Source organism: Eucalyptus grandis, chromosome 2 (assembly GCF_016545825.1).
Source record: "Eucalyptus grandis isolate ANBG69807.140 chromosome 2, ASM1654582v1, whole genome shotgun sequence".
In the NCBI taxonomy this organism is placed as follows: domain Eukaryota; kingdom Viridiplantae; phylum Streptophyta; class Magnoliopsida; order Myrtales; family Myrtaceae; genus Eucalyptus; species Eucalyptus grandis.
Window position 1 is genome coordinate 47,405,013 of NC_052613.1, and position 25,929 is coordinate 47,430,941.

General features: G+C 38.4%; 2 protein-coding genes across 3 annotated transcripts in view; both read left to right on the forward strand.

The window, feature by feature from the left end:
- Positions 1 to 22,018, forward strand: part of LOC104428611 (LEAF RUST 10 DISEASE-RESISTANCE LOCUS RECEPTOR-LIKE PROTEIN KINASE-like 1.2) — a 72,262-nt gene extending 50,244 nt beyond the window's left edge. The window contains exons 1-4 of one of the 2 annotated variants that reach the window (XM_039307400.1): positions 17,452 to 18,374; positions 20,099 to 20,128; positions 20,473 to 20,727; positions 20,802 to 22,018. In XM_039307400.1, the coding sequence (XP_039163334.1) occupies positions 17,597 to 18,374; positions 20,099 to 20,128; positions 20,473 to 20,727; positions 20,802 to 21,766 (2,028 nt within the window). In that variant the 5' untranslated portion in view covers positions 17,452 to 17,596 and the 3' untranslated portion in view covers positions 21,767 to 22,018. Of the gene's footprint in view, positions 1 to 17,451; positions 18,375 to 20,098; positions 20,129 to 20,472; positions 20,728 to 20,801 lie in introns of those variants that run through there. The other variant, XM_039307401.1, reaches the window with a different exon arrangement.
- LOC104435550 (PR5-like receptor kinase) lies at positions 5,572 to 7,165 on the forward strand. The gene is given in 3 exon segments (XM_010048278.3): positions 5,572 to 5,808; positions 5,953 to 6,231; positions 6,234 to 7,165. Coding segments are annotated over 2 exon segments (1,035 nt in total). The 5' UTR covers positions 5,572 to 5,808; positions 5,953 to 6,032; the 3' UTR covers positions 7,070 to 7,165.
- Positions 22,019 to 25,929: the final 3,911 nt, after the last annotated feature.

Here is a 25,929-nt window from a genome sequence, read left to right on the forward strand (position 1 = left end):
GCAAATAAATCCTTAAAGAAAGTGATATCACGCCTCAAAGTCCGATTTGATTACTCGATCCGATTTCATTGTTCAACCCAATTTGAAGCCATATTTTACCAACACCTTCCATCTCCAAAGTGAACCGTGCGGGTCATTCTCAATGGTTCCAGTACAACTGAAGGAAGGGTTCTCTAATTAGACTATCAAAGATGTCGACTACAATGAATTGTTGAAGAACGGGTTCCGCTTAAAATGGGATATATTAATTAATAAGAGTTGTACTGGCTGTCGACAAAGCAAAGGCCGATGTGGACGATCACGAGACACAGACTTTCTGTGCTATTGCCCAAATGGAACCAATCATCCCTTGATCTGCAACAGTGGCGGCGGTAAGGTTCTTAGAATTAGGAATAAACGGTTTACGCAATAAGTTCGTCAGAATTTATTCTCTTCCCTGAACAGAATGTGGTTAATATGATTATATGAATCTCATAACTATTGGGAGGAAGATGCATGTGGAGCTTGGTGAATTGTATCATCCATATGTTTCCAATAAAAATTCTCCGGCTATTATTACTTTTATGTCGCAGGGAAACTGAAAACTAGGAGCTTACCGAAGAAAGGTGCTCTTGGTAAGTAGAAAATCAAATTTCTTGTGCGTGCTTACGAATTGAAATGCAGACATTTGGACAGTATTTAACAGAAAGTAGGATTACTACAACCCTGGGAAAATGATTATCTCAAATTATGTTTTGTATGTCGTTTGGTTACAAAAATGCATCAACCGGTGCATTCGGTGTCGCTATAATAGTCCTAGCCTATCTTTGTCAACAGAAAATTTCCAAACAGAAATCCATGATCATAGGGAGCAGAAAGATGAAAAAGAGTCATAAATTTGAGGTAATTTTCAAAAATCATGGAATTTTAGTAACGACAAGGTATTCTTACGCTGACACTAAGAGAATGATCAACCCTTTCAAAGAAAAACTAGGCAAGGGAAGTGATGGGTGTGTGTACAAAGGGAAGCTCCCAGGTGGACATCTCGCGGCTGTGAAAATCCTAAGCAAGCTAAAAGGCGATGGTGAAGACTTCATCAATGAGGTAAACAGCATGGGCAGAAATTCCCATGTCAACATTGTTAAACTACTAGGTTTCTGCCTTCACTAAACCAAAAGGGCCATTGTCTATGAGTACATGCCCAACGGATCTCTGGAAAAACTCATATACGAAGAGAACTACTTCAAGCTAGATTGCGGCCACCTTGGGTGGGGCACCTTCTACCAAATCTCTCTAAGCATGGCCCAAGGGCTCAAAAACTTGCACAAAGGCTGCAACTCAAGAATATTACGCTTCGACATAAAGCCAAACAACATTCTTCTCAATGAAAATTATTGCCCCAAGATTTCCGACTTTGGCCTTGCGAAGATATGCCATTGAGAGAAGAGCACAATCTCACTACTTGGAGCATGAGGGACTGTTGGATTGATTGCGCCAGAAGTATTTTGCAAGAACATTGGAGGAATATCCCAAAAATCCAATGTGTATAGCTTTGGATGACAGTGGTGGGAGGAAAAATATAGTGACCGGAAGTAGAGAGAACCAGTGAAATATACTTCCCGCATTGGATTCATAAGTGTCTTGGACTTCAAGAAGAGTTGGGACCACAGAATGTCGTAAGTGAAGGAGACAGAGAGAAAACTGAGAAGATGGTAATAGTGGACTTGTGGTGAATACAGACTAATCCTTCAATTAGGCCAACAATGAGTGAGGTGGTGGATATGCTAAGAGGCGGTGTTGACTGTTTGCGAGTCCTCCCAAGCCCTATTTGTCTTCTCCATCAAGATCATCACTAATTACTTCAATGTCCATGGTCGTGTGAAATTTAAGTTCGTACTATAAGTACATCTAGCCTTTTAGCGGAAGAACCAAGTTGTGTACCAAGATATATAAGAGTACTTCCGAAATTTTTCTTTGTTGAACGTGTGATACCAATGTTAAAGCCGACAGAAGTTATAAAGCCATGTCATTACTTGCAGAAAGCATCTTAACATGAATTTGCATCTTATGCGGCCGAATGTATATGACGGCATGACCACCTAGAATGCATTATGTTTATAATTTCATTGGTTTCTGGATTCGTTACGGACTTACTAATTTGATAACTATTTTTCCACGATCATCTTGATCTAATCACTGAATCATAACAAATGGGCTACCTCAAGACTATATAAATATGTGCGTTTCTTCTCAAAACAAATTATCAGCACATCAACAAAATGGAAAAAGTGTCCAAAAAGTCCTAAATTTATTGTACGGTGGTCAATTAAGTCCTCTATTTTCAATTTTGCCAATTTAAGACTAAAAATTATGATGATTTTCCAATGTAGTTGATTTGGTCAATTTTGATTAAAAATTGTTGAAATTGTAGTCTAGTCAAGATATCCACCGTTAACGTAGATGATTTTTTTATTTTTTTTTTTCCTTTTTTTTTTCTCTTGTTTCTACGTAAGTCAATGGCTGTATGTGAGGGCTGTGATGCCCTCACCATATGTTCCCAACATTATATTGGGGTGAGGGCAAGGGACGGGGTGTCACGGTCCTCACCTTTGGCCGACGATTGGTAACCAGTAGGGAAATAAGAAAAAGAAAAAAAAAAGTAAAGACAAAAAAGGGACAAAAAGAACAAATTCTGAAAATTTAATTCAATTATAGGAATTGTTCACGTTTACACTACTTGTGTCTTATAAGACAACTAATATTGACTAGATCGTAACTTTAGCGATTTTTTGGTCAAAATTAGTTGGATGAACTATATTAAAAAATCATCAAAAGATTTTAAAGATTAAATTGACAAAATTGAAAATTTTATGTTTTAATTGACTACGTGCAAGAATTTTTTTGACAATTATCAATGACAAAATTGATTGATTATGCCAAAGTCAATCATTTCAAGACGATGAGGTGGACACTTTCAAGAAAGAGCCATGGAGGTTGGATTAGCACCCGTGCCTATTGATTGGTTAAGTGGAATGAAAGGCTAGAAGTTTGATACGTCACGGCACCTAAAGTTTTCTTATAGTCATAACTCAGTTCGCACGATACGTTGCAGTTGCTGTTTTTTTTTTTTTCTTTGCTTTTATTTGTTGTTCTATTTGAGACATCAGATATTTTCCCAAGAAAAGCTCTTGCAAGCACTGGTTTTTCGAGAGAAAGAAGAATATAGCCTAATAACTTTCATCATATGAATAAAAGAATCTGAACTTTGACCAAGTATGCAAATCAAATTACGGACTCAATACAGGTCGGGATCAGGGACTAATCTATATGGACCCAATTTGGGCATTTTGTCGAACATATGGTGGGCAGTTTAGTTGCTTAGTTGACATATGAGTTTGCAGTAACTATTCATGTCAATCCATCACAATAAGAGCTAACATAAATAATCAACTCAACATCGATCATTTCAGACTTTAGATTGATGATGTATGAAGTCTCAGTTCCTGTTTTCATTGCAAAACTATGACCGAGAGTAACAAATATTGAACTCACATTCATCAAGCTTAATTTCTAGCTCCAAACAGTGAGAAAATCCAAGCAACGATGTTTCAGAAATGTCGCCAATGAGATCGGAAGAATTAAAGCTAAGGTTTATTCAAAAGGTTCAAGAGCCCAGACTGAGAGAAAACCTCCTTTTTTTTTTAATCACTTTTTATCTCTTTGTCATTTGTCATGTAATTATTTATTTAGTTTATTTTATTGATAATTTTATTTTGTACTTTTACAAGAATGAATACTTGAAGATCTTCCTTTACCAAAAAAAAAAAAAAATAATACTTGAAGATCTTTTTTAACATAATAGTTTTTGGCCTGTAAGAATAATAGCATGTTGTGAGTTACAATTTTTATTTTTTTTTAAAAAATGGAGCTCAAAAAACTTCTAATTATTTATTTATTTTTGTGGTTCAAAACAGTCTATTATTTTTACAATAGATTAAAACAATCACACAAGCATTTCTTATACTTGAATAGTCAACTAAAATGGAGGTGTCAACAAAATCCTCTCCAGAATCCTTCTTGGTAAGCTTTTGTTGTTTATGCTTTTGTTGTTTATACTCATAATGCTTAGGATATTTAGTTTAATGGAATTTCCGGCTGTTTCCGGAAACTAACTCCTACCGCTACTTCTTTGAAATTAATTTTCGAATAGAGACCTCCAATTGTCAAAGACCCACTGATTTTTCTTTCTGTCTTGAACTTATTTTCCTACTTTTGCTTATTTTGTTTGATTTTAATAAGCATAACGGGAGATTAAAATTTCTGCATCTTTTATTTTTTTTCATTATCCTCTCTTAAAAAGGATCCAGCTTGAGGGAATATGTGAAAATATGAGTCAACTTTTGAAATAACATGTCAATCGGGGCAAGATTTGTGCAAGTTCGCTAATTGCGGGTCTACAGATTTCACCGACCTATCATCATCAAAGAGGTAAATTGATGGATGACATTAATCCCTTGGGTGTCTCCTGCTCTTTTCAAAAGTCGCTTGTTCTAGTCTTCTTGTCCCCTTTTCAAGTCAACTGCCGTATTTAAGCAGCTGATCTCACAAGACTAGTAGAAGGAATTGCCAATAACAAGGGCCTTCTTTTCACTTTCTCGTGAGGAATCAAACAGCTTCTCCTTCTTTTTCTCCCTCTTCTTCCTGCCGTTCCAATCGGTTCTTGAGCATCGATACCCAAAAAGAAAAGAAATTTCCTATGTTCCAGATTAGAACCATATCGAAATCCTGGGATGGGTCTACACTGCACTCACACACAAGACTTAGTTTGCACGGCTTTCTACATCTTCTTCATTTCTATCTTAGGAGATCCTATCATGTCGTCGTTGGATGAAGTATCATATGAAAAGTGCAAACCCAGCCATTGTGGGGGCAACCACCGTCTGAATATAAGTTATCCCTTTTATATTCTTGGTGGAGGAAGAGAATTATGCGGTTACCCCGGATTTGAGATCACTTGTAAAGGAACAAAACCTACGTATGCTGAATACTACTCAGTTAAAAGCATCTCTTACGAGGAGAGCTCCATCGAATTAGCAAGCCTATTGGATACTCCTTGCTTTCTCCCTCGTCCCTTCCGTTTCAATCCCATAGGCATCTTCCTAAGGAACAGTGTTTTTCTTCTTCGTACGCTCCATTTCTTCTATAACTGCACCGGCCCTTTTTCTCTTCCCTTCCCAATATCCCCCGTGAGTTGTCCTTCTAACGCCACATACAACTCCTCTGTTGCGTTACTTCTCCCCCCTCTTTTTCGTTACTTCATGATGGCACGTTCCATCACCTAACAGAACTCTGCGAGTCTCTCAATGGTAACAGTACAACTGAAGGGAGGGTTCTCTAATCAAACTATCAAAGATATCGACTACAAGGAATTGTTGAAGAACGGGCTCCGGTTAAATTGGAATGTAACTAACAAGACTTGTACTGGTTGTCGAGAAAGCGGAGGCCGATGTGGACGATCACAAGACACGGACTTTCTGTGCTATTGCCCAGATGGAGCCAATCATCCCTCGATCTGCAACAGTGGCGGTAAGGTTTTTAGAATTAGGAATAAATGGTTTACGCAACAAGTTCGTCATTATTTATTCTCTTCCCTGAACATAATTTGGTTAATATGATGATATGAATCTTATAACTATTGGGAGGAAGATGCATGCGGAGCTTTATGAATTGTATCATCTATATTTTTCCAATAAAAATTCTCAGACTATTATTGCTTTTATGTCACAGGGAAACTGAAAGCTGGGAGCTTACTGAAAAAAGGTGCTCTTGGTAAGTAGAAAATCAAATTTCTTATGCGTACTTACGAATTAAAATGCAGATATTTGGACAGTATTTTAACATAAAGTAGGACTATTAAAACCCCAGGAAAATTATTATCTCTAATTATGCTTTGTATGTCCTTTGGTTACACAGGTGCATCAATTAGTGCATTTGGTGTCGCTATTATAGTCCTAGCCTATCTTTGTCAACACAAAATTTCCAAGTTGAAATCCATGATCATAGGGAGCAGAAAGATGAAAAAGAGTCATAAATTTGAGGTCGATTTCGAAAATCGTGGAGTTCTAGTAACCAGAAGGTATTCTTACGCCGACATTAAGAGAATGACCAACTCATTCAAAGAAAAAGTAGGTGAGGGAGGCTACGGGTGTGTGTACAAAGGGAAACTTGCAGATGGACTTCTCGTGGCTGTGAAACCCTAAGCAAGCTAAAAGGAGATGGTGGAGACTTCATCAATGAGGTAAACAGCATGAGCAAAACTTCCCATTTCAACATTGTTAAACTACTAGGTTTTTGCTTTCACAAAACCAAAAGGGCCCTTGTCTATGAATACATGCCCAATGGATCTCTAGAAAAACTCATATATGAAGAGAACTACTTCAAGGTAGGTTGCGGTCACCTCGGATGGGACACCTTGTACCAAATCTCTCTAGGCATAGCTCATGGGCTTGAATACTTGCACAAAGGCTGCAACTCAAGAATATTACACTTCGACATAAAGCCGCACAACATTCTTCTCGATGAAAACTATTGCCCCAAGATTTCCGACTTTGGCCTTGCGAAGATATGCCATCTAGAGAAGAGCACAATCTCACTACTTGGCGCACGAGGGACTGCGGGGTTTATCGCACCAGAAGTATTTTGCAGGAACATTGGAGGAATATCCCAAAAATCTGATGTGTATAGCTTTGGAATGACAATGCTCGAAATGGTTGGTGGGAGGAAAAATATAGTGACCGGAGCAGAGAAAACAAGTGAAATATACTTCCCACATTGGATTCACAAGCGTCTTGAACTTCAAGAAGAGTTAGGACTGCAAAATGTCACAAGTAAAGGAGGCAAAGAGAAAGCTGAGAAGATGGTAATAGTGGGGTTGTGGTGCATACAGACTAATCCTTCAATTAGGCCAACAATGAGTGAGGTGGTGGATATGCTAAGAGGCGGCATTGACTGTTTGCGAGTTCCTCCCAAGCCCTATTTGTCTTCTCCATCAAGATCATCACCAACCACTTCAATGTCCATGGTCATGTGAAATTTAAGATTGTACCATAAGCACATCTAGCCTTTCAACGCAAGGAACAAATTGTGTACCAAGATACATGAGAATACTTCCGAAATTTTTCTTGTATTTGTTGAACGTGTGATGCCAATGCTAAAGCCGACAGAAGTTATATAAAGCCATGTCAAAGAGAAAATTACTCGCAGAAAGCATCTTAACACGAATTTGCATCTTATGCAGCTAAATTTACATGATGGCGAGACCACCTAGAATTGATTATATTTTTAATTTCATTGGTTCTGGTTTCCTTTACAAACTTACTAATTGATAACTATTTTTTTTGCGATCATCTTGATCTAATCACAGAATCACAACAAATGAGCAACCTCAAGACTATATAAATATGTGTGTTTCTTCTTGAAACAAATTATCAGCACATCAACATAATGGGAAAAGTGTTAAAAAAATCTTAAATCTATTATACGGCAGTCGATTCGGTCCTCTATTTTTAATTTTGCCAATTTAATGCTAAATATTATGATGATTTTCCAATATAGTCTATCTGGCCAATTTTACTTAAAAATTATGGAAATTATAGTCTAGTCATGATATCTATTGCTGACTTAGACGATTTTTTGTTTTATATAATTTTTTATTTTTTTTCCTTTCCTTTTTTTTCCTTGTTTCTACATTAGTTGATGGCTATAGGTGAGGGCTTTATGGCCCTCACCATATGTTCCCAACATTATATTGGGGTGAGGGCAAGGGCGAGGTTGTGGTGGTCCTCGCCCATGGCCAGTGATTGACAACTGGTGGGGAAATAAGGAAATAAAAAAAAAAAACAAGAAAAGCAAAGAAAAAGAAAGGGACAAAAAGAATAAATTCTGAAAATTTAATAGAATTATAAGAATTGTTCAGAGCTGTGTCTCATAAAATAGCTAACATTGATTGGATCATCGCGTTACTGATTTTTCGGCCAAAATTAGCTAAATGGACTACATTAAAAAATCATCAAAAGATTTTAAACTAAATTGAGAAAATTGAAAATTTTAAGTTTGAATTTGCTACGTGCGGGGAAATTTTTGACAATTATCCAGTGACAAAATAGACCGATTCTGCCAAAGTCAATCATTTCAAGACGAGGAGGCGGACGCTCAAGAAAGAGCTGTGGAGGTTGGATTAGAACCCGTGCTTGTTGATAGGTTAAGTGGAACGGAAGGCTTGAAGTATCTAATGTCTACGTGGTATGTCATGGCACCTAAAGTTTTCTTATAGCCGTAATCAGTTCGCACATTACATTGCAGTTGCTGTGACTAGATTCTAAATCTTTTTTTTTTCCTTTACTTTTATTTGTTGTTCTATTTGAGACTTCGGATATTTTCCCGAGAAAATCTCTTGCAAGCACTGGTTTCCGGGAGAAATAAGAATATAGCCTAATAACATTCATCATATGAGTAAAAGAATGTGAACTTTGACCAAGTATGGAAATCAAATTACGGACTCAAAACAGGTCGGGATCAAGGACTAATCTATATGGACTCAATTTGGGCATTTCGTCAAACATGTTGTGGGCACTTCAGTTGCTTAGTTTATATATGAGTTTGCAGTAACGATTCACGTTAGTCCATCACAATAAGAGCTAACATAGATAATCAACTCAACATTGATCATTTCAGACTTTAGATTGATGATGTACGAAGTCTCAGTTCCTGTTTTCATTCTAAAACTATGACCGAGAGTAACAAATATTGAACTCACATTCATCGAGTTTAATTTCTAGCTCCGAACAGTGAAAAAATCCAAGCAGCGATGTTTCAGAAACATCGCCACTGAGATCGGCAAAATTAAACACAAGATAACTTATACGGCTAAGGTTTATTTAAAGGTTCGAGAGATCGTACCGAAAAAGAAAACCTCCTTTGTTTGTCTCTGTCATTTGTCATGTATTTAATTATTTACTTTTGTTATTATATTGATATTTTTAATTTTTGTACTTTTACAAGAATGAATATTTGAAGATCTTTGTTAGCATAATAGTTTTTGTCTACTGTAAGAACAATAGCATATTATGAGTTACACATTCTTTAAGAAGTGAGCCCCACAATAACTTCCAATTTCTTTTTTTTGGTGGTTCAAAATAGCTTGTTATTCTTCTAGTGAATTAGGACAGTCACATAAGCATTTCTCATACTTGAAAAGTCAACTGAAATTTAAGTGTCCATAAAATCCTCTCCAGAATCTTTCTTGGGTAAATCAAGAGCTTTTGTTGTTTATGCTCATTATGCTTAGGATATTTGCCTCAATGGAATTTCTGGCTGTTTCTAGGAACTAACTCAAATTAATTATCAAATAGAGACCTCAAATTGTCAAAGACCTATTTCTTGAACTTATTTTCCTAATTTTGCTTATTTGGTTTGATTTTAATAAGCATAATAGGAGATAAAAGTTTTGGGTCTTTAATTTTTGAATTACCCTCTTGTAAAGGATCCAACTTGAGGGAATATGTGAAAATAGGAGTCAGCTCTTGGAAAAACATGTCAAATGGGGCAAGATTTGTGCAAGTTTGCTAATTGCAGGTTACAAATTTCACTGACCAGTCATCATCAAAGAGGTAAAGTGATGGATGACATTGCTCCCTCGAGTGTCTCTACCTAGGTCTTCTAAGAAGTCTCTTGTTCTAGTCTTCTTGTCCCCTTTCCAAGTCAACTGCCATATTTAAGCAGATGATCTCACAAGACTAGTAGAAGGAATTGCCAATAACAAGGCCTTCTTTTCACTTTCCTATGAGAAATCAAACAGCTTCTCCTTCTTTTTCTCCGTCTTCTTCCTATTGTTTCTTTCGTCGAAATCTAATCGACGACAAAACATCTTTTCCAAAAGTCGTTCTTCGGCTTTTGATGAGAGGAGATGGGTTTTGTAGCAACTTTGGACAGGAAATACCCAGGTGGATAAGAAATAACTGGAACCCTTTATTTCGAACATTGAACCAAGTTGTAAATACAAACCGTACTAGAATTCAATCATTAATAAATCTTGAAAATATACCCATTTCCACAGCAATTCACATGCACGAGCTGTTTCAGAATTTAATTGATGATAAAAGGCTAGAAGTATCTATTTTGTACTTGGTACGTCACGGCAGTTCGCACATTACGTCGCAATTGCTTTATCTACATTCTAAATCTTGTTTTCTTTGTTTTATTTGTTGTTCTTTTTTTTTTGGGGGGGGGGTTCAAATATATGTTGTCCTATTTGAGACGTCAACTATTTTCCCAATAAAAGCTCTTCGTAAGCGCTAGCTTTCCAGGAGAAATAAAAATGTGGCCTGATAATGTTCATCATATGAATAAAACAGTCTGAACTTTGAGCAAGTATGGATGATCTGACCAATGACTGAAATGTAAACAAGAAGAATCCTGGTCAAATTGAGCTCTCAAGTAAGGAATTTCTAAATTGGATAAACAAGTCCTGCTATAGCATTTACATGGCATTGCTCTCCTTCCTTATATACGTGTTAGTTCTCAATCATCCATTCTTATCTTAGACCACCATGACTTCTTAGAGTTTGATGAGTAGCTTTAGGCTCTAGTTTTTCTTCATCTTGGTTTCACCAACATTGTCTACATATCAAAGATATGACTGTTGCGTGAACAAGAAACAATGAAGGCCTATCTATGAGCAGAGATTTATGCAGATAGCTAGGCTCTTACGTTCAATGCCTTGGAGACAAAGGCACTTTACAGGCCTGAATTTTTAAAATAATTAACAATAATTTCATAAATATATTATTTTATAGTATTTAAATATTAAATTACGATTTTATCTAAGGACCACTATTTCACATGGTACTAAAGCATTCAAATCTCTCCATATCTTTTATTTGCCTTCCTTATTGAATCTTTTCACACTTAGTTTTAGGCCAAAGTACCCCTCAAATGAGGTAGAGTTGTAGAATATTTTAAAATTTCGAACCACACCCTCATCTAATGATATCAACTTTTAAATTAGTTTTCAATAGACACACAAATTTTTTAGTCTTTAAACTTGTCCCGACCCTCCCAAACGAGCAAGGAAGACGAGTTTTAGAGTTAACGTTGAGTTCGAGAGCAGTGGTCAACCAAGCTATTCATGTTGTCTTTTTACCATATTATATATCTAAATGTTTTTGTCCTGGAAGTGTCAATGCAATGTTGTTGAATTTATTATAGTCGAAAAATGTAACCTGATCATTCAACTAAAACAGGCAAATCACTATTTTAAAAAAAAGGCAATATCAAAACATCACAATCAATTCATCAAAAATAGTTATGAAAGGATGAGTAAGAGACAAATTGGGCAAAAATATTCCCTAGCCTTGTTATTAAGCCTTAGGGCGATAAACCCAATGAGCTACTTTCAAATCATATTCAATTTTCTAAATAAACTAATTTTCCTATATCTAAATTAGAGAAAATCATGAATTTTGCTAAACCATGGGTGTACTCTCTAACTAAAACTAAACTAATTATAATACTAAAATCTAACAACCAAGGCCTATTTTTCTAACAAATTTTCCACATTTTTTAATTTTTCAAAGTTTTAAAATATTTTTATTTTATATTATGGAAAATTGGAGCTTGGGCCGGGCCCTTGAGCCTGGTCTGAAATGGGCCACACGCTGGTCTCTCGAGTCTAGGCTAATGGGCATAATTCGGGCTTTGATATTCAGCCCTATCCAATTCTAACCTTTCGGAGCCTGAATTATTTCAGCCCATTTTTATTGCAATTGCGCCAAGCCGACACTAATCCTTTTGTTGTTATCACCGAATTACCATACGAAGCCCAATTCTGAATACAATTGAACTCAGCCCATACCATGCGTATTTCCACTTATGATCATAACAGGCCCTATTTGCCAGTTTTATGCTTGTTAATAGGGGTGTACAAAAGAATCGGGACCCGCCCGGATTGCCCGGAATCGGTGGTTCTTAAGGGAACTGGTCCGGTTCTCGGTTTCATGGTAGATCCACTCATCCGCCCACCAGAACCGGACCGGTTATATTATTAATTTTTAATATTAAAAAAATAGAAATTAGCAAATAAAAAATTTAGGGCTTCAATTATCATTTTGTCTCAATTCACTACTCTCATACTCCATCTTGTCTCTCTTAGTTCAAAATCTCCCCGAGCTCTCTCTTTCTCGCCAATTCACCTTTGATTCTATTCATCTCCATTCGAGTCTTAGTCTGAAAACGGCGAAACGGTGAGTTGATTCTCTTTTCCTCCCTCGAACTTAAACTCTCTCTCTACGTTGTCGTCATCCTCACCGCCACCTCTGCATTCACTATCACTGTCACTATCGTCCTCTTCGTTGTTGGGCTCATCCCGCTTTTACCTCCCCTCTTCCTCCTCCCCCTCCTTAGGCCTCCCCCCATCGTCCTCATTTTCGGGGACTAGGGTGATCTCCAAGTCTAAGAATGGCTCATTGTCCCCATTGTCCTCCTCATTGTCAGTCTCAAGGGAGGAGCGGGGAGACGGCGGAGGCAAGTGGTGGAAAAGATGGTGGCGGCGGTTGGGACGGAAGGGGTGTGAGGGTCGCAACCACCGCGCTGCGGCGCTAGTACTTGAGGAGAATAAAGCTGCCATGGTCGAGAGAGTCGAATAAGTAGATGTGGAAAGGGCGAAAAGGGAAAGGTGCGGAGGTTGGACCGGTTCTATGGATCCACACAGAGGCTGGACCGGACCAGCGGTCAGTTCCCGAGTGGATCCATGCAACTAGCAAGTTCCGGTTCCAATTTTCGAAACTAGACGGTTCCTAGTTCTAGATCGAAAACTGTCTACCAGACCATGCACACCCCCACTTGTTAATATGTGTTTCTCTTTATTTTATTTTTTTAATTTCTATTCTTTTCTTCTCATCGTCTTCCTCATAATACTGATGCCTTCATCGTCTTCCTCATGGTACTGAGAACACCCAAAACAAAATCAATGATCCGTCTACCAAATCATTAAAGCATGAACATATATTAATCTCCGTTAATCTAGTTATACTTGTTAATAAACCTCCACTCAGCCACACAGTCATCAACATATGCTGGTCACAGCCTCCACAGACGCAGGGAACAAAAACAGGGACACGATCTGATAGAAGGACGTGATGAACAAACCCGGACAATTGAGCTTAAAAATTAACCTTCAGACCATTCATTTTTGAGCGGTTCCTCACCGATGATCGCCATTGAATGCAGCTGGAAGTCGTATAAACACCAAGCAAACACAATCAAAGAGGAATTGTTCAGATTCTGTCTCGGTGGAAATCAAATGTGGTAGAAAATCATGCTTGGACATCAACAAAAAGTTATAATCATGCGTGACATATACACTCAAAATAGGTCAGGATCAAGGACTAATCTATTTGGACTCAGTTTGGGCATTTTTTCGAACTTACGGTGGACATTGATTCATTTCATTCCATCACAATTAATGCTAACAAAGACCTAGATCATCTACTCAGCCCCGATCATTTCCAATTTTAGATTGGCAACATATTCAGTCTCAGTTTCTGTTTTCATTCTAAAACTATGACGGAGAGTAGCAAATATTGAACTCACCTTCACGAAGCTTAATTTCTCGCTCCGAACGGTGAGAAAATCCAAGCAAAGACGTTCCAGGAATGTCGCCAATGAGGATTGGAAGATTTAAACGCAAAATAACATTTATGGGCTGAGGTTTATTCAAAAGGTTCAAGAGCCCGTGGTGAAAAGAAAATTTCCTTTTATTTTTTTATTTTTTTATCTCTGTTTCATTTTTTATGTATTTATTTATGTTCGTGTCTTGCTATATTATTTTGTACTTTTATAGCAACGAATACTTGGGTTGTCGATTGAAATTTAGATGTCCACAAAACCCTCTTCAGAAACTTTCTTGGATAGGCTAATATCTTTTGTTGTTCATGCTCATTGTGCTTAGGATATTTATTTTATTAGAATTTTCGGCTGTTTCTTGGAACTAGTTCCTGCCGCTGCTTCTTTGAGATTAATTTTCGAACGGAGGGGAGACTTCTAATTGTCAATGACCCACTGATTTTTTTTTTTTAGCTTGAACTTTTTTTCCTGATTTTGCTTATTTGGTTTGATTTCAATAAGCATAACAGGGGATAAAAGTTTCTGGATCCTTTATTTTTTTTCATTATTCTTTTGTAAACGATCCAACTTGAGGGGATATATGAAGTCAACTCTTGGAATAACCAGTCAATCGGGGCAAGTATCGTGCAAGTTCACTAATTGCAGGTCTTCACATTTCACTGATCTATCATCATCAAGGAGTTAAAGTGATGGATGACAATGCTCCCTCCATTGGGTGTCTCTACTGGCTCTTCTCAAAAGTCTTTTGTTCCAGTCTTCCCATCACTTTCCCAAGTCAATTGCCGTGTTTAAGCAGCTGATCTTGCAAGACCAGTAGAAGAAATTGCCAATAACAATAACGAAGTCTTCTTTTCACTTTCACGTCAGCAATCAAACAGCTTCTCTTTCTTCTTCTTTCTTCTTTTTCTTCTTCTTCATGCTGTTCCATTCCATTCTAGAGCATTGAAACCAAAAATAAAAAATAAAAAATTACTTTGTTCAAGACTAGAACCATATTGAAATTCCGAGATGGGTCTACCCTAAACTCATACGCGAGGCTTAATTTGTATGGCTTTCTGCATCTTCTTAATTTGCATGGCTTTCTGTATCTTCTTCATTTCCATCTTGGAAGATCTTGTCGCGTCGTCATCGGTTGAAGTATCATACGAAGCGTGTGAATTCCGCGGTTGTGGGCAACCACTATCGAACATAAGCTATCCCTTTTATAATCATGGAGAGAGAGATTTATACCATGCGTATTTTCACTTATGATCGTAATAGGTCCCATTCGTCAGTTTTATACTTGTTAATATGCATTTTCTTTATTTTTTTTTTTTTCTATTTCTAATTCTTTTCTTCTCATCGTCTTCCTCATGATACTGATGCCTTCATCGTCTTCCTCATGCCACTGAGAACACCCAAAACAGAATCAAAGATCCGTCTACCAAATCATCAAAGCATGAACATCTATTCATCTCCGTTGATCCAGTTATACTTGTTATAAACCTCCACTCAGCCACAGAGTCACTAACAAATGCCCCGGCCACAGCCTCCACAGACGCAGGTAACAAAAGCAGCGACACAATCGGATAGAAGGACGTGATGAACAAACCGGGATAATTGAGCTTAAAAATTAACCCTCAGACCATTGATTTTTGAGCGGTTCCTCATCGATGATTGCAATTGGACGTAGCTGGAAGATTTATAAGCAAATAAAATAAAATAAAAGTTGTTCAGATTTGGTCTCGATGGAGATAATATGCCGAATAAAATCATGCTCAGCCACCAACAAAAAGTTGCAATCATGTGTGATATACTGAAAACAGGTCACGATCATTGACTAACTTATACGGACTGCATTTGGGCATTTTGTTGAACCTACGGTGGGCAGTGTAGTTGCTTAGTTTATATGTGAGTTTACGGCACGGCAATGATTCATTTAATTCCATCACAATAAGCGCCAACAGAGACTTAAATCATCAACTCAGCCTCCATCATTTCAGATTTTAGATTGACGATATATGAAGTCTGGGTTTCTGTTTTCATTCTAAAACTATTGACCGACAGTAACAAGTGTTGAACTCACCTTTATCAAGCTTGAATTCTAGCTCGGAACAGTGAGAAAATCCAAGCAAGGACGTTCCAGAAGTGTCGCCAATGAGGATCGGAATTTACATTGAACAATTAAACGCGAGATAATTTTATGGGCTAAGGTTTAATCAAAAGGTTGGGAAAAATACAAAGAAAATCCTAAATCTATTGAATTGGTAAAAATTGAGTTATAATCCTTTCAATTAGACCAATTATTTCTAAACCTTTTTATATTGATATCAATTCAATCTATCTAATTTAGATAAAAAAATCGGTGATGCGGATGCCGGTGATCTCACATGGCATTATTAGCGTTGACGTGGACATTTTAAAATAATTTATTATTATTATTATTTTTAAATTTTCCTTTTTTCCCCTTTTCTTTGGATTGTGGCCAGTACCAGCCATCGCTGGCGACCAACCAGGTGGGGGTCGGTGAGGGCGTTGTGGCCCTTGTTGGATCAGGTGAGGGTCTGCCCACCCTGCTAGAGGGTCTCTTGCATTCGGCAAGGGCAACCCTCCCGACCCCACCTATGGCCGATCATAGACAATGGTTAGTGGCAGCCACAGTCTAAAAGAGAAAAAAAAAGGAAAAAAAAAAAAAAAGGGTTTTTAAAAAAATTAATAAAAAAACTGAAAAATTAGTAAAAAATTATTTTAAAATGTCCATGTCAATATCGTAATGCCACATAGGATCATTGGCGTCCATGTCACTGAAATCTGACCTAAATTATCAAATGAACGAAATTGGTACAAATGTAAAAGAGTTTATAACTAAATTGGTTCAATTAAAATGTTTATGACTGAATTGATACAAATGCAATAGATTTAGGACTTTTTGATACTTTTTTCCAAAAGGTTCAAGAGCCCGCACTAAAGAGACAATTTCTTTGTATCTCTTTTTTCATTTGTTATTTTTTTATTATCTTGCTATTTTTTTTCGTACTTTTACTAGAATGAATGCTTGAATTGTCAACTAAAATTTGTGTCAAAAAAACCCTCTCCATAATCTTTCTTGGTAGGCTAATATCTTTTGTTATTCATGCTAATTATGTTTAGGATTTTCACCTCATTGGATTTTCTAGTTTTTTTCCTAGAACCAACTCCTACTATTGCTACCCAACCATGGGTGTGGTAGCGAAGTTGGTGTGCGTTCTCTCCCTCATTGCCAAGGTCGAGATTTGAACCCTCTTGTTGCTAGAGTGTCTTAAGTGGGGGTCCTAGTGTTGGGGTCTTGGGCTAGCCCCCTCCAGGTAAGAATCACTGGTGGACACATCTAATTGTCAAAAACACTCTAATTTTTTTTCCTTGAACTTATTTTCCTAATTTTGCTTATTTGATTTGATTTGATTAAGCATAACAGGGGATAAAAGTTCTGGGTCTTCTATTTCTTTTTCATCATCCTCTTTTAAAGGATCCAACTTGAGAGGATATATGAAAAAAGGAGTCAACTCTTAGAATAACTTGTCAATCAGGGCAAGATTTGTGCAAGTTCACAAATTGCAGGTCTTCACATTTCTTTGATCTCTCATCGTCAAGGAGTTAAAGTGATGGATGACATTACTTCTGGGGTGTCTCTACCAGACTCTTCTCAAAAGTCTCTCGTTCTAGTCTTCTTGTCGTCTTTCCAAGTCAACTGCCGTGTTTAAGTAGCTGATCTCATAAGACTAGTAGAAGGAATTGCCAATAACAAGGGCATTCTTTTCACTTTCACGTCAAGAATCAAACAGCTTCTTCTTCCTCTTTTTCTTCTTTTCCTTCTTTTTCTTCTTCTCCTTAATGCCGTTCCATCTCAATCTAGAGCATTGATATCGAAAAAAAAAAAAAATTCCTATGTTCAATACCAGAACCATATTGAAATCTAGAGATGGGTCTACACTGCACTCACACACGAGGCTTAGATTGCATAGCATTTTGCATCTTCTTCATTTTCATCTTAGAAGAACCTGTTGCATCGGCGGCGGATAAAGTCTCATATGAAGTGTGCACACCCCACCATTGTGGGGGCAACCATCGTGTGAGCATAAGCTATCCCTTTTTTATTCCCGGAGGAGGAAGAGATTTGTGCGGTTACCCAGGATTTGAGGTCTCTTGTGAAGGAACAAAAACTATGTATGGTCACTACTCAGTTAAAAGCATTTCCTACGAGGAGAATTCCGTCGATTTAGCAATCCAAGGGGATATTTCTTGCTTTGCTTCTTGTCCCTTCACTTTCCCTCCCATAAACATCTTCCTAAACAAGAGTTTGTTTCTTCATCCTAATCTCTGGTTCTTCATTAACTGCACAAGCTCTTCGTCTTTCCCCTTCCCTACATCTCCCGTGAAGTGTACTTCTAACGCCACATACAACACTTCTGTTGCGTTACTTTCAAATGGCACCTTCCCTCGACAAAATGGATCCTGTGGGTCAATCTCAGGGGTACCAGTACAGCTGGAGGGAGGGCTCTTGAATCGAACTATCAAAAATGTCACCTACAAAGAGTTGTTGAAGAAGGGGTTCCGGTTAAAATGGGATTTATTAACGAAGAAGAGTTGTACTGGTTGTGAAAAAAGTGGAGGCCGATGTGGACGATCACAAAACACAGACTTTCTATGCTATTGTCCACATGGAACCGATCATCCCAAGGACTGCAAAAAGGGCGGCGGTAAGGTTTTTAGAGTTAAAAGTTAATGGTTCACGCGACAAGTTCATCATAAATTATTCTCTTCCCCGAACAGAATGTTGTTATTACTTTTATAACTGTTAGGAGGAAGAAGAGCTTTATTACTAGTGTCATCTCCCTATGGTCTATCCACTTGGCCTGTTGAGCTTGCCCACTCCACCCTCACAACTCTTAATAACCCAAATCAGGGCTGGAATTTACTTTGTTAATCCTTGAGATGTTACGGCGTCCGAAGATGTTTCTTCTACTTGTAGTTCTACTTCTGCAAATGCAGGCAATCTTCACTACACTTCACACACTATTCTCTAATTACAGATTCTCAAACTTCTACAGAAAAATGCAATTAGATTTACACAGCTTGTACACACAAGAACAACAAGATGATGAAAACTCAGAGCATACTCTTGTTCGTTTCCCCTAACTCTACTCCTTGCTACAGTTGAATTTACAGCCATGAGATCTCAAATGACCATTTGAAATTCAAATCTTATGAGTAGCCGTTGATTGTGTCATCTACCGTCGCAGAACTCACTCTGCAGCTCCATAGAGAGAGTTTCCCGAAGTAGGTTGTGCTTGTGCAACAGCCTGTCATCCTCTGTTGCCTGCACAAATATGGTAAAATGTTTTGATCTTCTCAAGTCCGCTTTTTGTGGATTCCAATACCTAAGATTAGTTGTGTAAAACCAATTTGAATTCAAATTATATTGGTGAAGAGATGATTGTAGAGGCTCGTGGTAGAACCAATATTCCGTCTATAGCGACAACACCTTCCACAGTTAGGTCCATCCAAGTTTCTATGTACCCACCTAAGCACCTTCAAGCATGCCAACGTCCTTATGTTCTGTGGACTATACGGTTTTTATTTGGTCTATCGAAACTCTCCGACAACCACACGGCCTCTAGTTTGTTCAAGGTTCGCCAGGTCCAACCAAGCTTAGTTATGTCTTCATGTCCTTTGGTTTGTTCTTCTTCTATTGGTCCATGCAAACCTTTTTGACAATCACACATCGGTCCTTTCAAACATCCGGCATATGCCTCGCCTAATAACTTGTTCTCCATTTGCAATGTCCATCCAGTTATCAACATATCTCATTTCCAATAGCTTGTTCCTCTTCTAGAGAAAAAGTCATTTTACACTCTTAGATGTCCTACTGCTAACGCCATCTTCATACGAATCTGCCGTTGCAGAAGTCACTCTGCAGCTCCATAGAGAGAGTTTCCCGAAGTAGCTCTATGTGCATTTCTCACATTCAACCTATCAGCTTCCTTTTCCCATTTCAGCTTTCCTTGGGCGGGATAACAAATAATTGGTATACATGTTTTCTTTCTATGCTAAGTTATCATTTTGCATTTGTGCAGCCTCATGAATACTTTTGCAGAATTTTTAAAATGGAGATCTTATCACAAGTAAACTGACTTTTCACTTCAGGAAGATGAATATGTAGGACACTTTTTTGCCAATAAAATGCACAAGTAGTTGACACACCTCATTATGAATGGCATACATAAGTTACCACACTTTACATTTTGAACTTGATCTGAACGTTGTGCATCAGTTTTAGAACAGATGCGATTCTGTTGAAAGTACAGGCCGTGGCCATTCTCCCTTTTATCATTCTCTATTCATTTGAGCTATGAACTCTGTGGGGGCTATATTGGCATCCTTTCCCTCAATTGACCAATCAGCTTTTTCAACTTTGATGCAGGAAAAAGGCCGTGGTGGAAGATAGGACTAGGTGATCTCCTTTCTCTTATTTTCTTGTCTGCTATCACATTGCCTTCGCTAACCTGAACAAATTAAATTATAACTAGGACAATCTGCTTCCAGCTTGACATGATAAAACAACAAAAACAGGATCACCTTATTGCAGAAGTATCCTTTCTGGTTTTTACTGCAAACCAATCAAACAATGCTGATCAAATCAAAGTTGGCTGTAGCAAAATCTTCTTGCTTCATCTTAAGATCTCAACCATCTGTCCATGCTTCCAGCCAACATAACCCATATGTCCTAGGAAACGGCATAAAGTTAAAAGCATTTTCCTAAATAGGACGTGGGTGACGTGGGTTAATTATCTCCAGGTGCATCAGTTATTGGAATCGGAAGCTTGGCCATCATCCTTTTGTCCTGTATGATCCACTTGAAAAAGAAGAATGCTTCTTTGAAGTTCCGTTTGAGGAACAGCACCTCATATCCTCAGTCCAATTCAGACATGGAAGAGAGCAGTGTCCACTTTGAAGTCTCCATTTTCAACAGTACCGAACTTGAAGAAGCCACAAATAACTTCGCTGCTTCCAATGAACTAGGAGACGGAGGTTTTGGAACTGTTTACTACGGTGAGAAAAAGTTCCTTCACTATTCCTCCAAGAGATCTTCGACTGAAAGACATTTTCTACGATGTTTTTAACAGGAAAAATTCGAGATGGGCGGGAAGTAGCAGTGAAGCGCCTACACGAGCGTAACTATCGGAGGGTAAAGCAGTTCATGAATGAGGTAGAGATCCTAACCCGTTTGCAACACAAAAACCTCGTGTCTCTGTACGGTTGCACTTCTCGCCACAGCCGTGAGCTTCTACTTGTCTATGAGTACATCTCGAATGGCACTGTTGCGGATCATATCCATGGCCAGCGAGCAAACTCTTCTACTACGTTGCCTTGGCAAATCCGTATGGGCATTGCCATAGAGACTGCTACTGCATTGGCTTACCTCCACGCTTCTGACATTGTCCACCGTGACGTGAAAACAAATAACATCCTTCTCGACAAGAATTTTGGGGTTAAAGTCGGGGATTTTGGGCTTTCGAGGCTATTCCGCAATGATGTCTCTCATATCTCGACAGCTCCTCAAGGGACTCCAGGTTATGTGGACCCCGAGTACCATCGGTGCTACCAGCTCACAGAGAAGAGTGACATCTATAGCTTTGGAGTTGTTCTGATCGAGCTTGTGTCATCTAAGCCAGCTGTGGACTTAAGCAGAGAAAGGGACGAGATTAATTTGGCCGACTTCGCTATTAACAAGATTCAAAATTGTGCGTTTGGCGAATTGATCGACCCAAATCTAGGATTTGAGTCAGATAGCGAAATCAATAGGATGACAACTTCGGTGGCCGAGTTAGCTTTCCTGTGCTTGCAACAGGACAAGGAAATGAGACCTCCAATGGATGAGGTTTTGGAGGAACTGAAGGCGATTGCATGCAATGAGAATGCCGCAGACATATTTGCTTATGTGGATGAGGGTGAAGGTGTCCTTGCTCCATCTCCTTCGCATTACGACGATTCCCAGCTACTGAAGAATATGCAGTTGACCCATTCTCCAGTTTCTGTGACTCAAAAATGGGGTAGCAGCGGCAGTTCTGCTCCTGTTGTTGATGGTTAGATCATCCCTGTAGCCTCTTGTCACATGCTTTGCACACACGTCAATGCAACTGCAAGTGAGCAGTCATATATGTTGAGATATTACTGACTTGAGTGCTGAAGATATGGACATGGTAACAAGGCGTTAATGTCAATCTGGCTTGCGCATTATATTGAACCATATATAGGTTTTTTAGTTTATCTGTTGTTTCGTTACCCCTTAAAAGTACCCAAGACGATACATGAATATATTAGTTGGCTGAAAAAAAAAAAATGGCCTATAAACATGAGTAGATTAAACACATAGATAACTATTATAGGGAAGTCTTCAAAGACCGTCTTTCTCTGTGGTTGGTCGTGACTTATACTAAACTTCTGTGATACAATCATTCAGGCTTACGACCATGGCGACTTGCCATGTGACGACATGTATATCAGGTCTCTTTGTTAAAGTGAGTATGGGGATGAAAAAGGGAAAGATGGTAACTGTTATGGTTGATGTTCAATTTCTGTCCACTCAGAAATCCACTCGGACTAAGCCGTCCACACTCTTTTTCCTTTACGCAGGATCAGGAGATTGGATACTTCATATTGCAAATCCAAGTTTGTCTATGGTTCAATTCGATGTTGTATAAACTAAAATTATTCTGATAAAGACCTTCCTTAATAATATTATCGTGACTCTCAAAGTCATGCTCGGTCACAATACCAAATCAAATATAAGAAGTGGTAATCAAAATAAAGATAATAACAAATAGAGGGTCCAATAGTAGGTAGAACTTAATGTTCTTTCCATGATCCCCTTTAATTGACATGGATTGGAGAAATCATTTTTGAAGAGGAAATTTGTACGGTGGCAATAAATGTGACTTATCTATCAACTCCTTTCAATTGGTTTGAATCCATTAATTGAAGGGAACCATTTTGTTATCTCCAGTTAATCAATAATTTCAATTTTAACTTGGCCAAATGATTTTGGTGTTTTAACATGAATTAGGGGAAAATTACTAAAAAAGTCATAAACCTATTGTAATTGGACCAATTCAGTCCTAAACTTATTTTTTGACCAATTGAGTCCTAAACCTTTTACAACTATTCCCGATCAGTCCATCCAACCAAAAATAGCCGGCCGACGACTTTTTTAATAATATTTTATTAATTTTTTTATCTTTTTTTTTCCTTTTTTTCTTTCACCTCTCCCTCCTTCCTCCTCCTCTCCTCCTTCTTCCCTTGGTTCGGTGACCAACCAGAGGGGAGGGCTAGCGATCGGCGGATCGAGGCGGTTGGCGGCGAGACCTCGCCGGATTCGGCGAGGGGGCCTCATCGTCGCTGGGTTTGGAGGCGAGCCCCGGCGATCGGCGAGTGCTCACCTCGCCGGTCGACGCGCGCCCGGCGACGGCGGGCGAGCCCCATCGGATCGCGAGGGCTGGCCTCGCGGTCGCGAGCGGCGTGAGCCCTCGCCGGATCCGGCGAGGGGGCTTGCCAACGGTCCAAGAACTGATCTAGAGGAAGAAGACCTTGGAGTCGCCGGCGGAGGCGGCGGGGATAAGGTGGGAGTCGAGGAGGCCGAGGATGCTGTCGCAGATCTTGGAGAGCTCGGCCTTGATCTTGGTGCGGTAGTCGCGGATCGTGTTTGGCAAGGCCCTCCTCGACGGATCTGGCAAGGGCTCCCCTCTTGGTCGCCGGGCGAGGCGAGCCCTCGCCAGATCCAGCAAGGAGGACCTTGCCGGACGCGATGGCGAGCCCCCTCGCCAAATCAGGCGGGCCTCGCCTCGCCAGACCCAGCAACGACGAGGGCTTGCCCCGTCGGCCGCCTCAATCCGGCGATCGGCCAGCCCTCCCCTCTGGCCGGTCGCCAGAACCAAGGGAAGAAGGAGGAGAGGAGGAGGAAGGAGGGAGAGGGAAAAAATAAAATTAAAAACTAAAAATTAATAAAATATTTTTAAAAATAAAATACTATTAAAAAATGTCACCGGCATCGACGGCTGCCACGTCGGCATCGGCCGGCCATTTTGGCCTAATAGACTGATCGGGAATAATTGTAAAAGGTTCATGACTCAATTGGTAAAAAAAAAAGTTTAGAATTGAATTAGCATAATTACAATAAGTTTATGACTTTTTTGGTAATTTTCCCCATGAATTAGGTACCTGGAAAAGAGAACACCCATCTTAATAGTTTCGACGCAATCATTAATTCAAAATCCCACTAGCTGCAACCTTTCCTTGCAATGTCACCACTCTCAATAGGTCATGTGGAACAAAAGGCTAGAAGTATCTATCGTGTACTTGGTATGTCACGGGATCTAAAGTTTTTTATAGTTGTAATTCAATTCACACATTACATTGCAGTTGTTGTGGCTTCATTCTAAATCTTGTTTTCTTTAATTTTATTTGTTTTTCTATTTATTTATTTTTTTGGTCATATATATGTTGTTCTATTTGAGACATCGAATATTTTCCCAATAAAAGCTCTTAGTAAGCACTGATTTTCCAAGACAATTAAGAATATAGCCTGATAACGTTCGTCATATGAGTAAAAGAGTCTCAACTTTGACAAAGTATGGAAGCTAAATTACCTGACAAATAAATTAAATGTAAACAAGAAGAATCCCAGTTAAATTGAGCTCCCACCTAAGGAATTTCTAAATTGAATAAACAAGTTCTGCTCTACCATTTACATAGCATTGCTCTCCTTCCTTATAGACCTGTAAGTTCTCGATAATCCATTCTTATCTCAGTCCACCGTGACTTTTACACAGTTTGACGAGTAGCTTTAGACTCTAGTTTTTCTTCATCTTGGTTTCACCAGCATTGTCTACGTGTCAAAGACACGGCTCTTGCATGTACAAGAAACAGCGAAGGCTTGTCCACGAGCCAAGATTTTTGCAAATAGCCAAGCTTCGAGTTCAATTTGGAGACAAACCACTTTACAAGCTTAAACTTCTAAAAGAATTTGTGGTAATTCCACAAAATTTTATATGATAACATTTAAATATTAAATCACAACTTTATCTAAGAACCATAACGTTTCACATGATAATAAAGTATTCAAATCTTTCCAAACCCCTTATTTGCCTTTATTATTGAATCTTTTCAATATTAGTTTTAGGCCAAAGTTTACCCTGTAATTGATGGAGACTGCTAGAATATTTAAAATATCAAATCATACTCTCATCTAACAATTTCAGATTTTAGAATAGTTTATAATTGACACACAAAATTTTATAGTCTTTAAACCTATTGCGGCCCTCCCAAATGAACAAGGAAGACGAGCTTTAGAGTTAATGCCGAGTTGGAGACCAATGTTCAACTAAGCTATCCATGCAGTCTTCTAACTAAATTACATATCTAAAGGTTTTTGTCCTCTAAGTGTCAATGCAATGTTGTTGTATTTATTATGGTCTAAAACGTAACCTGCCCATTCAACTAAAACCAGCAAATCACAATTCAAAAAAAGCAATATAAAAGCATCACAATCAATTTATAAAAATTAGTAATGAAAGGACGAGTAAGAGATAAAGTACATTAATGTATCCCAGTACAAGTCGAGCAAAATATATTCCCTAACCTTGTTATTAAGCCTGATGGCGATAAACCCCTTGAGCTAATTTCAAATCATATCCAATTTTCTAAAGCAAGTAATTTTTCTATATCTAAACTAGAGAAAATCATGAATTTTCCTAAACCTTGGGCGTCCCCTCTAACTAAAACTAAACTGATTCTAATACTAAAATCTAACTATCGAGGCCTATTTTTCTTACCAAATTTCCATATTTTTATATTCTTGAAAATTAGGAGTCGGGCCAGGTCCTTGGGCCTGGTTGAAAAATGGGCCACGCTCTGATCTCTCAGGTCTAGGCTAACGGGCATAACTTGAGCTTTTACATTTAGCACTCTCCAATTCTAACCTTTTTGAGACCAAATCATTTATGCTCATTTTTATCACAACTGCATCAAACTGACGCTCATCCTTTTGTTATTATTACTGTACGAAGCCCAATTCTAAATACAAATTGAACTCAACCCATATTATGCGTATTTTTCGTGATAGGCCCTATTTGTTTTATACTTGTTAATGTGCGTTTTTCTTTGCTTTCTTTTTCTTTTCCTATTTTTTTTTTTCTCTATCTTCCTCATTATACCGTTGTCTTCATCGTCTTCCTCATAATCAAAGATCCGTCTACC